This window comes from Podarcis pityusensis (assembly GCF_964106645.2).
Source record: "Podarcis pityusensis genome assembly, chromosome: Z".
Lineage (NCBI taxonomy): Eukaryota > Metazoa > Chordata > Lepidosauria > Squamata > Lacertidae > Podarcis > Podarcis pityusensis.
The window spans coordinates 24961358-24974110 of NC_138044.1; the positions used below are offsets into that span (position 1 = coordinate 24961358).

The 12753-nt window shown below is 43.6% G+C and overlaps 1 protein-coding gene across 8 annotated transcripts in view; it reads right to left on the reverse strand.

The window, feature by feature from the left end:
* The window catches only part of PAK3 (p21 (RAC1) activated kinase 3), an 84094-nt gene that overhangs the window by 23447 nt on the left and 47894 nt on the right, over positions 1-12753 (reverse strand). For 5 of the 8 annotated variants that reach the window (XM_080990544.1, XM_080990545.1, XM_080990542.1 and 2 more), the window contains 3 exons: positions 7121-7221; positions 2343-2387; positions 1063-1216 (listed from right to left, as the gene is read on the reverse strand). In XM_080990544.1, coding sequence (XP_080846670.1) covers positions 1063-1216; positions 2343-2387; positions 7121-7221 — 300 coding nt within the window. The remainder of the gene's footprint in view (positions 1-1062; positions 1217-2342; positions 2388-7120; positions 7222-12753) is intronic. The other 3 variants (XM_080990546.1, XM_080990548.1, XM_080990549.1) reach the window with 2 other exon arrangements.

Sequence of the window (12753 nt, forward strand, 5' to 3'; positions counted from 1 at the left end):
TTCCTGCTTCAGCTCTATGTACTTTCTGGAGGAGAAAAATGCAACCATTATCACCTTCTCAGGACCAAGAGGGCAGTATGTGTGCTCAGAGGCTTTGTGGGCAGCGAAAGAAGACCTCAAAGGCACCACTGCACCCACAAGTGCTACACTGGTGATCCCTGGGATACACCCTAGGGTTCTGTCTTGGAGTTAGGCTTCAAAACTGTATTAAGACTTCTCTAGTGGCGCACTCAGCTCCTTGGGCCAAAATCCCTCAAGGCAACCAGGTGGAGCCATGTGCTGTGCTGTGCTGTACTGTCTTTCTGCACTGTCTTCCCTCTTGGTTCACTGCCCCTCTAAGCTGTTAACACCTTGCTCCCTTTTTGCAGCCCACTTTTGCTCCCCCCCTCTCCAGCTCTTCTCCCCATTTCTCTCCTGTTTCGTCCTGTTGTGTGTCTCTGAGTCCCCCCCCCCATCACCAATGGTCATCTCAAGTACAGTTTCATTGTGCTCCCTCTTTCCATGCTTTCCCTGAGGCACTCTTCACCTACCACGAGGGCATACACACTATCCCCCTCCTATGTCCTTGTCCTGTGTGTGCCACACCAACCTTCCCAAACTGATCTGAAGAGACCTTCTAAGTGAATTTGGACTGCTGTGCTTAGAAGATTCTATGCCATCTAGAACCTCATCTAGAGAACTGGGAACACAATTTAGCATATTCTTTGAACTTAAGACAAACTGTGGTCTGTCTTAACTAACTATGGTTTACTGAAACAAACCGAAAACAAACTGTAGTTTATGAAGCTAGCTTGTTTTAATAAACCATACTGAAGTTTAACCATGGTTTACAATTCAGGCACAACACTAATGAGGTTAATGGGAAACTGAATGGGAAGTCCAAGAGGAATGGGAAGGAGGAAGCACATGAGCCTGAGTCTCACACAAGAAAAATAGCATAGCTGAGATTTATATCCATATAAGGCCTGTGGGTCATTCTTCCCTTATCTAGTCTTCTTTATTTTTAAACTTTTTATTTTTTATGTTCTGATGGTGTCTTCTCCGCCATCATTGGCTCCTTACCTCCGGATGTAAAGCTCATATATTTCTGGTTGTTTACTGTCTCTTTGGAATCATAGAATTTGAGGACATCCAGAACAGCTTGAGGGTTCTTCTTCTGTTCCAGTTTTGTTATATTGGAGGTCTGCAGCAGCCTAGCCCACTGCTCCGGAATCCCCTGTGAAGAGCAAGTGGAAAGGATGACGATTCAGGGCATTTCATCAGCGTTTATATTCTGCCAGCACAGTTCCTTACCAAGAATCCCACGCTACCTGTAATATTACATTTGGAGCCTTTGATTGATGCCCAAGAGTTTAAAAAGCTAGACACTTTACAGCAGGTGCAATCATTCTCTCATCCTCTATTAAAACAAAGAGCTAAAACCTGGATCCAACTTAAAAAAAAACCAAAAAGTTATGACTGTGACAGGAAAAAAAGGTGCATGAAGCTCATCGTTAATTCAACTCTTGCTGATCCATGGACCAATGGCGGCAAAGCTTATCTCATTTCCCTGGCGCTTCAGGACAGAAAACAAAACACTACTCTACACTGGAGGACAACACCGGGTGCTTTAGGAAATTTACACTGGATAGCTCATGCATAACAAGATAAATGCTTTCTACTCAGACAATAAAAGCAGACGCTACCGAGACCAAGGCTACCTCCTGACGCCTTAACTGCCCACTCAAGGACATTTTCCCTACTTCAAAGGAGGAGCTGCAATTTGGAATCAAAATGGTGGTGCTAAGTTATATAAGGTAGCTGGGACTTAAAATGCACCCTCTTTCTCCACTCCTTCCCTCTACTGTGTAATGTTATTTTTATTATTATTATCATTATTATTATTAATAATAATACTGCAGGAATTAGGAGCAGTGGCTGCATCCACCAAAGTACAAATCTTATAAGTTTGTATTGAGGTATTTTGATTTCCGAGAAAGTTGTCTTGGAACATCCAGTATAATTTCCTAAATTCAAGGAGCGACCGTCTCCCCCACCCCTTAGCAGCACAATTAACATTGAAGCAGTAACTCACTTGAAGTGCATCAAAGCATCCCTTTATTTTGCCACCCCAGCTTACAGCTAACATTCTAACAAAACTGGGGTTTTCCCCCCTTCCTCCTACGAGGTTCTCTGCAAAAATGAGATGTGACATGGGCCTTTGGAGTTTGGGGTTAACGATGAAAAAGTTGGAATAAGCCAAGCAACGAAATCTACTGCACACACACGGAACCTGCCGCTGCAGTGCTATGACATCTCAAAGAAGCACTTGGATGCAAGCTTCTTTTGGGCCTGTGACGCACCTCTGGAAACTTCCCTGTGCACATCTGTGAGCCATAGAGATCTGGCTGCAATGGACGTAAATAAAGAAAGAAAAGAAAGTTAAAACAGAATGTGGGACAACTCAGACGGTGGGAAAGAGGTGAAATCCAATGGGTCGGAATGGGGCAAGGAAGGTCAAGGTTGTGTGTGTGAGGGTAACCCAGTCTAAAACGAGGGAAGTAGCAAACCAAGTAGTAGTCATTGACAGGCTACAGGAAGACAGACTATGAAAAACAGAAGGGGAGGAGGAAATAAATCACAATTAAGTCCAAAGTTTGGAAGCAACAATTCCCCATTTTAACCAGGTTGTGGCATGTTTGCTTGCTCACTGGAAAAATCATACTGCCAAGTGACTGGATCAAATATTCAGTATTAAAACAGTTGTGGTGGGTACAAAGAGCCTTCTTCTAAGAATTCTTTCATGCTTAAACCCACCTTGGTAATTCTGAAAGGTCTCCATGTAACATTTGCAATGCAATCCCATGCAAGCTTGTTTAAAAGTAAGGGTCAGCAAGTCCAGTGGGGTTTACATCCCATTGACAGTGCAATCCTAACCATGTCTACTCAGAAATAAGTCTTACTGAATTCAGTGGGGCTTACTCCCAGGCAAGCAGCATTAGAATTTCAGCCTAAAGTTGTTCAGGACTCATCTGACTTTAGGAATTATTAAAAACTGTTTTTCAAAAATAGCCAGGGTACGAATGGACACAAATGCTGCAAATGGAAAAATCAACCAATTCTGGATTTTTGTTTTTTGTTTTGTTTTTGGAGTCTGCAAACAGGGTCAAACCAAATTATGCCAAACATAATGCCAGAGAGAAAACTCTTGGCAACATACATATATGCCACTTATATATATATATGCCACTTGACTTTATACAACCTAAATCCATCATTTCCTTTTGTTTTGAAATGGGAACCTTTATGAGTTTGAGTTGCAGCCAGTTTTCCTTCTAGATGGGGAATGCAGATCTGTCTCATTAAAAGGCATGCTTTGCAGAATTCTCATTCAAAAATAGTGGAAAACAAAATTTCCCCACCTTATTAGTGCACCAACTTTTCCACCAAACTATCTATAGGCCTCAGAAGCATGCTTCTTTTGCCTAATCATTTTCAGTCATTGAATTTAGTGCTCTGTGTCCCAATTTCTGCTACTTGTGGTGGCTCCAAGCGAAACAAAATGGGAATTCGGACATGCATTTGTGACAATCAGCATCATGTCATTGGATGCTAATGACTGAAAGCCAGACTTCAAAGCCCATGCAGCAGGTATCCCCAGCTGTGATTTTGGATGCAGCAATGAGTAACAGGGAATCCATCCAGAACACTGGCTGGCATTATGTGTTGGAGTAAAACTGTGCACGCTGCACATTGCGCATGGCACATAACCAACAGATCAGGCATGGCAGCTACTGCAATCCTCTAAAATGAAGAAGGAACATTTGTGCAGGTTTTGAACAATCCCCTGACACTTCCAAACTTTTGAGAGATAGAGAAAAAAATGTGAACACTGTGGAAATACTTTTGTTAAGAGGCTTGGTGATGTGGCAGAACCCTTGTCACAATATACTTACCAACATATAAAGGAAATAAGAAAAAGCTCAAGATGTCACAGACCCATAGCTAATTAACTGAACCAGCTGTGGTTATGGAGCTAAGAAGATCTGGTTCTTCAGGAAACAGAAATTCCCATGCGATTCCAAGGATACTTATGTTCCCTTGCTGTGCAAACTGATCACCAAGATGAACTAGCTTGATGATCACCATAAGTTGGTGTTAACAGTCAGGTGCAGCAACTATGACTCCTGAGGGCTACTACCCTCAATAAACAATTTTGTATCAAAAACCTCAACCTCTTCCTCTCTCTCTCTCTCTCTCTGTTAAAATAAATCTTAATTTCAGGGAATCTTACAAGAAAGAGCAGGGAACTAAAACAGACACAATTTAATGCATTAATGCTGTATCATGAAAGCTACTCTTGTTGCTGGATCCCACACTGTCACTCTGGTAAAATTCAGACTGAAGAATCATGGGATGGAAAAGCACATGGGGAACAATCCATAAAAGTAGAAGACCACCCTGGGGGCTGGCAATGCTGACTCTGTTCCTTTCCATGTGATTCATCTACCCTACTTGATTTCTTCATCTAAATGTTAACCATAACACCATGGAATCAAGCCACAAGGAAATGTGTTCCCCAATATCATACTTACGATTTATATGTTAGGGTCTGAGATCTATATCCCTTAATGCAGCCTTGCCCAACCTGGTGTCTTCCAAGGTTTTAGACTACATCTCCCATCAGGCCCAACCAGCACAGCCATATTGGCCGGGGCTAATGGGAGCTGTGGTCCAAAACATCTCAAGTTAGGGAAGGTTGCTTTAGGGCATCAGAAACTAATAGTTTCATTTCTCCTAGTCAAGTGAGAAAGAAAATAAATGCCTGAAGGAAGAGAATAATCACTCAGTTATGAGGATAAGTAGCTGAAGAAAGCATTGCAACTCCTCATGTTTCTAGAATACCTACTCACAAAGAATATTTTCAATCACTAAAATTGATTGATTTTGACATGGATAAAATGGGTATTTCCCAAATCCAGTGACTCTTGAAACACATCTGAAGTGTGGTTTATTAAAATCTCTTGAAAGAAAGATTAATTATATGGGGGGGGGGATTTATTATATGGGAGGAGGGGGTTGGTCATCTACAAAGATCAGGCATTAAATCTAGGGATGGCTGGATCAATCTATTTCTGTCCCATATCAATTTCACACATGTTTATTCATAACCCATCTCCGCCCTGCTTATTCATTAATCTGTGATTTTTTTTTAAAAAAGACACAAATATTCAACATAAAATATATATTATTACAAAATATGTATTTTGCATCAATATATGTATCTCTGAACAAATTTTGTGCTAAAATTCACCTTTGTAACGTGTTTTGTTTTGCTTGTTGGTTTGCTTTCTGATGGAAAAACTATGTCACAGATTTTGGAAAAGTGCAAAACCAGAAGTTTAAGTAGTTGTAATCTACACATCAATCCTTTTGATGAGGATGAAGTCAGCTCACATCGGAATTCACAGAAATCAAATTCCTCAAGCACTCGTCATTAAATCCTTATCAAGTATCTTTCTTGGGATGTTCGAGAAATGTGCAAGAATGAAGTGAAGCTCCATCCCAGCTACAATTAAACGATCTCTGGGCTCCCGTGTCCTTCTCAAGTGCTTTAGGCGAAGGGCGAAAAGCCAGAGAATCAATGGGTACAACTGCAGCCCACTATCCCAGCCCATGATTTAAACAATCCCACAATGCTATTTTGAGTGTTAGCAGAATTCTTTCCTTCTGTGGGGAAGAATGATTGATTAGCGGACAGCAAGGGAAGGCATACTTAAGAGGTAAGGGAAGCATGTGGGGAAAGGGGAAATAATCCTACTCTGAAGAGCCATTATAAGGAGAGGATTGTGATGGCACCAAATCCTCTTCTAGCTCCATATATGAGTTTTTAAGCTCACATCTTGTTTATCAGAACACCTGGAAGGCAATTACCGGGAGAACATGCCGCAGTGCAGCATAGAAGGGGAAGGCATAGGTGTAAGCCTGGCTCAGTGCCATACAGAGGTCTATAGGCCTTTCTGCTCATGTCCAGAAATGCCACAAGCTCTTCTCTACCTGCACCATGTTTGGCCAGCATTTTTAAATTGGCAATCTATGTCATATGCCACAGTTAGGTGGCAAAATGTTAACCAGGGTGGTAGTCTGCATGAAATATGTGGTTTCTATACCAGCTCATAAGAGAGTTGGATAAAACCTAGAGGGTGTCTGTTGAGATCACAGGTCTGTGTTTAAAAGAGTAGTTATTTATTCCTAAAGTGCTATGGAACTCCTTGCCCACTGACATTGGGCTGGTGCCTTCATTAGGGACACCTGCTGAAAAGCTTTGTTTCTACAAGCCAACCCAGTTATATAACTTAGTTACCTATATGTGTTGTGAAAATTGGTTTCTGGGTTTTAGCTGTGTTTTATTTGCACAACTGCATTTATAGCCCACTTGGAGAGCTCCTTGATCAACTGGTTTATAAATCTTCTAAATAAATAAAACTATCCTACAGAACATATCCATAGAGCATCTTCAGCTCTTTCCCCAGAGTTTCCATAGTTTGCAGTCTATAACAAGCAACCCATGGAGTGGGGAGAATTAAGCAACAATTGTTTCCAGTAGAATACTCAAAAGTACACAAGTGTCACGCAAGGAAATCTAGCTACCTTCCTCCTGTGTGGGCAAGGGGATAGCCTAAGCAGACATTACTTGCGTGTACAGCAAATGTGCACAGGAGGGGAGGGGGATCGTGCTTGGCAGCCCCCCAATTTCTGTCTGCATCTAGCATAATGTCAGCATAGAGCAGGGGTGGGGAACCTGTGGCCCTCTGGATGCTGCTGGGGCTCCCAATTCTCAACAGGCCCAACAAAGCATAACCAATGGTCATGGATCATGAGAGTTGAAGCCCAGCAACATTTGGAGGGTTGTAGGTTTCCCATCACTAGAGCTCATTTGCATCCAAAGTAAGATGTGTGTGAGCTCTGTGAGTGTGATCAGCAACCCTTGCAAGGTTGGCAGGTGTGATTCCACCACCTCCCGTACAAATGTTCACTCTGCACGCAAGTGAGGTCTGCACAGAACAAATGGCTGCAAGGAAAGCCAATTTAGCCAAGGAAGTTTGCAATGAAGCAAACAGAGGACAAAAAGATGACTTACTGTGAATTCCCCAGTGACTGCATCAAACCCCACATGGATCGTGTGCTCGAAGTCTGAAGGGAGAGAGATTTCAGGACGTTCTTTCTCCTTCTTCTTATTGGCTAGAAGTAAAATGTTAACAAGCACTTATTTTCCTGCATAATTATTTTTTATGCATTTTACAGTCAGGCTTATTCAAAGCAAGATATGGAAAGTAGGAGGATAGAATTTAATCCAGAAGGACCCTTGACTGCAAAATCCAGGCTGGATAATGAAACAGCACCATAACAGTGCAATCCTATTCATGTTTGTTCATAATTAAGTCCTAGGGGGCTTGCTTTGGTAAATGTCCACAAAAATGCAACTTTACAGAACACTGCTCCTGTAAGCTAAGGGCATGTGCATTACTTGATAATGTATCATTTAAACCCAAAAGGTATGAACAGCCTCCATGGGGTTGTCAGGGACAATTGTCAGGAATATATCACACGAAGTAAGCAAAGTTAACTCTTTATTAGAAGAAACAAGGTCAGCTCAAGAGTGCCAGGTCTAATGAGCATAGCAATTCTTCTTGGTAAAACTTGCCCCTATGAGGCAGTTGTGGAGGCTGAAGGTCCCCACCTTTTCCACAGCTGCCTAAATCTCCTCCCCCGGGTCCTTCCAAAGCACCTGTGCACCTCTCTCTGCTCTTCCTGCTTCATACCTCCTCTGGTCCTGGGAGACAAGAAGGGGGAGACACCCTGGCTTCTTCACCAGCCTAACTCATCCCTGGCTCTTGGCCTCCCTCTGCTCCAGCTTCCACCTTTGCTTCTGATTCTGGACTTCTCTCTGCCACAGGCTCTTCCTGCTCTCTAAACCCTGTTACCTCTTCAACTTCCAACACCTCTCAAACTTCTCCCTCTGACCCTTCTTCATCATCATCCCACCACCAACCTCTGGGCTCTGAGCTTTCTATCCTTGGGGGTTTCCCTGTCGACTTCCCCCCTGGTGCCTCCCTCTGTGTCCAGCCAATCCATGACAAACTGGAAATAGTCCTGTGCGTCAGTTCAGGACTAGAAAACCCATGACCTTCCAGGTGTCATTGAACTTCACCTTCCACCACCTTCCTGTTTCACAGTGGCTGATGGGAACTGGAGTCCAACAACATTGGTGTGTGGGGGTGTGCATAGGTTCCCCATCTCTGCATTTAGTGGATCAAGTTGTTAGGCAATATGACACAAAGAAATATCGGTTTTGCCAATAAGCAAATTTAACCAATAGCTTAGTTGAACAATTGACTAAAGCTTGTATTGATAGACATCTCTTTAATTCCTTTGCAGCCTTTTTGTTGCATAAAAGAGTGAATGAAATGTAGACTTCACTGAGGCACAATTGTTAAGGACTTCAGACAAAGCCCTCATGCAATCAGGGTGATGCAGAGAGTGGTTAATATACCTTTATACAACAGGGTGGAACCCACCACCTTTAAAGAAGTAGAGATGTACCTACTCCTCAAAAGCCCTCCCTAGGCAGCCTTGCAGCATCTAATTCCTTCAGGTAGAAATAAAGTAAACTCAAAGGCATGGAAATGTATCCAATGATAGTCTTGCTCAGAAGAGAACCATGAAATTAACCAACATGGCTAACTTAGGTCCATTAATTTCAATGGGTCTATTCTAAGTAGAACTTAGTTGGATACCACTCATGCCTTATGCAGACAACTCCCAATTTATGCAGTGGTTACCTTTGAAGGCACTGTGCATTTAAGTGAAATCACATATATTTGAAACATCATTGAGAAAGCCTATAAACACCCTGTTCCACCCCACCCCCACCCCATTCCACCCCTTTTTGTGACATTTTTGGGTCACTGCCAGGTTCGGAGTAATGTGCGTATGAATGTATGTAAATGGGGAGTTGCCTGTACAGAATCAGACCATTGGTCCACCTAATCCTGGGCTGCTAATGCTGAATGGCAGCTACTCTCCAACATTTCAGACAGGAATCCTTCCCAGCCTTACCTGGAAATACCAAGGATTGATCTTTTTCATATAAAGCAGCTCTACAGCTGAGCTACAGCTCTTTCTCCTTAACTGTTGTGATGTTCATTAAAAAAAACTGCTGGACGATGGGAAACAACTCAGTGGCAGAACCCAAGGATTCATGTGCAAAAGGTACCAGATTCAATCCCTAACAACTCCAGGTAGGGTTGGAATAGATTCCTGTGAAAATCTGAAGAGCTGCAACCAATAGCCATTGTCAACAAGACCAAGCTAAGTGGACTCTGTTTAAGGCAGCTTCCTCAGGGCTGGATCCAGACTTAGTTATGCTTCATGAAGGACTGTAGTTCCCAAACCTTTTCAGCCCCTCACTTTGGTTCCATAAACTCATCCCCAGTGACCCCAGCCCTACCTTATAAAAAGCAATATTCGTAATAGCAGTTTGCACAACCCATTAAAGGAGATAATAACCCAGTAACATTCAAAACAGTAACAATTAATTGCACATTTATTCAAAATCCAATGAAAACTACTTAGTTGAATTAACTCAACAAAACTGAGTTTTATCCAAGGATACCAGCTTTTCAAAGTATGATAGTCATTTATACACAGAGACATCCAGGTCACCCCTCTTCTCACCTGGGAGTGTGATACCACCCACCTAAGTTCCTGGCGTGTTGCTGCCAATCAGAACAGACAATATCCAAGAATAAATGGCCTGACGGTTTGAATCCGTGTACGGCAGATACAAATGTCTCCAGGAGCAATCTGGAATGCTCACATGTAATCAAAAACACTGTGCATGAACTAATCCCAAATGTTACATTCATCCTTATTAATTTAATTGCTAAACCCTTACTAAACAATGATCTGGCTACAATTTCTGCCCAGGATTCCAACCTTCTCACTTATATTAATTGATAAATGGTTTTCCTGCAGCAGTTGTTAGAGCCAGCAGCAATATACCATCTCAGCATGCGAGAGCAACTCCGTCCAGACCCCACGCTTCTCTCCAATCTCCCAGCCCTTTTTAAGATCTATAATGTGTTCACACTTTAATTTTCAGCTAAGAGATGGCCTGCAACAAGTTGTCCTATCTTTTCAGTTTGCATCACTCTGAACAGCAGATAAGAAAACGGTCTTGGCCTCTCATTACACTCTCACCATTGTGGCAGAAAGTACCGTATTTTTCGCTCCATAAGACACACCTGACCATAAGACGCACCTAGTTTTTAGAGGGGGAAAGCAAGAAAAAAAATATTCTGCGCAGAGCATATAAGCGGCTCTCACTTTTTTTGCTTTAAACCCTTCCGTCCCTCCTCCCGCTTCGCTGAGAAGCCATCAGAACAAGCTGTGCAGCTCTCGCTGAAGCCAGCAGAGGAAGAGCGATAGCTGTGCAGCGCCTCTTCTGCTGGCTTCCCAGCAAAGCGGGATGAGGGACAAAAGGGAGCCCTTACAAGGGAGCGCTGAGCAGAGCCTGGCAGCGGCTCTTGCTGGCTTTTCTGGCAGGTGTGGGAAGGGACAGTGGGCAGCTCATCAGTCCCTTCTCCCACCTCGCGGAAAAGCCCCCAAGAGGCTCTTAAAAGGGAGCGCTGAGCAGAGCCTGTATGCATCCCAGATGTGAACGCAGGTGGGAGGCTGTGCTCAGCGCTCCCTTTAAAGAGCCGTGTGTAGCATGTGTACGGCTTTTGGGGGCTTTTCCACGAGGTGGGAGAAGGGACTGACGGGCTGCCCTCTGCCCTCTGTCCCTTGCTGGCTTTTCCCCGAGGAGGAAGAAGGGCAGCCCATCAGTCCCTTCTCCCTCCTCGGGGAAAAGCCCCCAAGAGCTGCACACACACTAGGCTCGGATCTTTAAAGAGCGTGTGGCTCTTGCTGGCTTTTCCGGGAGCTGGGGGAAGGGACAGAGGGCAGCCTGCCAGTCCCTTCCCCCAGTACCAGAAAAGCCCCCAAGAGCCATGCTCCCTTTAAAGAGCCACGCGGAGCGTGTGTGCGGCTCTTGGGGGTTTTTCCTGAGGAGGGAGAAGGGCAGTGCGGCTAACACCAATAAACGGCTAACAGTAAAAACATAATGGGGGGGGGGACAATTTAAAATACAGGTTAAAATGCAATTTAAAATGCAGCCACATTTTAAAAGTAGCCGATAAATCAAGACCATAAGGGGAGGGAAACATAAGGGTCAGACTGAATCCAAACCAAAGGCTAGGCAGAACAGCCCTGTCTTGCAGGCCCTGCGGAAAGATGTCAAGTCCTGCAGGGCACTAGTCTCTTGTGACAGAGCGTTCTACCAAGTCCAGGCCAGTACTGAAAAGGCCCTGGCCCTTGTTGAGACCAATCTAACCACTTTGCAACCTGGGACCTCCAAAATGTTGTCATTTGTGGACCTTAAGGTCATCCGCGGGGCATACTAGGAAAGGGAACTGGCCACTGCTTCCCTTTAAATATCAATTAAGTGCTCATGCTTCAGTAAGGGAAACTGGCACACACCTCTTCTCAATTGAGGGTCCCTCTGCTCTACACTTTAAAGCAGTATCACCCCACATTCAACAGCCATTGCTTCCCCAAAGAATCCTGAGAACTGTAGTTTGTTAAACTGCTGAGGGTCATTAGAAGACCACTTACAGAGCTACAATTCCCAAAATGGTTTAACAATCAACCCAGCTTCCTCAGGAAATCTAAGAACTGTAGGCCTGTGAAGGGAATAGAGGCCTCATCCTGCAAGTGTCCTTCCTTCATCAAACTATGGAGAGGGAGCCAAACTTATGAGGAGAGACTGTAGAGGGAGCCAAACTCATGAAGAAAGACTCAGTAGAAAAACATATACTTTGCATACAGAAGGTTCCATGTTCAAATGCCAGAATTTTCAGCTAAAAAGATTCCAGACAATAGGAAACCCTGTAGAGCAGCCTTTCTCAACCTGTGGGTCCCAGATGTTGTTGAACTACAACTCCCATCACCCCTAGCTAGCAAGGCTAGAGCCCAGGGATGATGGGAGTTGTAGTCCAACAACATCTGGGGACCCACAGGTTGAGAACTGCTGCAGTAGAGGCACTTCCCCTAAAGAGCAAACATTACAAGCATAAAAAGACCAACACGCCTGTCCCACAGGGTTGTTGTGGGGGTGAAGAAGGTAGGGGAGAAGCCATGAGGGCCTCCTTGAGCTCCATGGAGGAAAGGTGGGTATAAATAATAATTAAACCAATAAATTAATTAAAACAACAGTAACTCAAAACATCAGTACAATACAACAAACCACGGAGGAAAAGCATAGCCAAGATATTACTAAAAGCTATCAATCAACAAATGCTTGATGAAAAAGATAGGTATTAAGACTGGCATCAAAACACAATTAAGGTTTGTGCCTGTTGCACTTCAGAGAAGAGCAGATTCCAATAGCTGAATACAACAACTGAGAAAACCCTCGCCTTGCATTGCAGCGGGTTGAGCTAGGTGACCCCTTGGTTTCTTCCAAATCTACAATTCTGTGATCTAGCCTGGGCTTTCCTATATCCCACCATAGCCAACACCCTATTTTCTGATGGCAAGAAGGATTTCACTGCAAAGATAGTTACTATGAGCCATCAGCTCCCTATGTGCTCAGTTCCAAGAAACCCAGACCCCTTCTTCTAACTCTAAATTTGCATGCACCAAACAATTCCAGCAAAAATTAAACAGCAC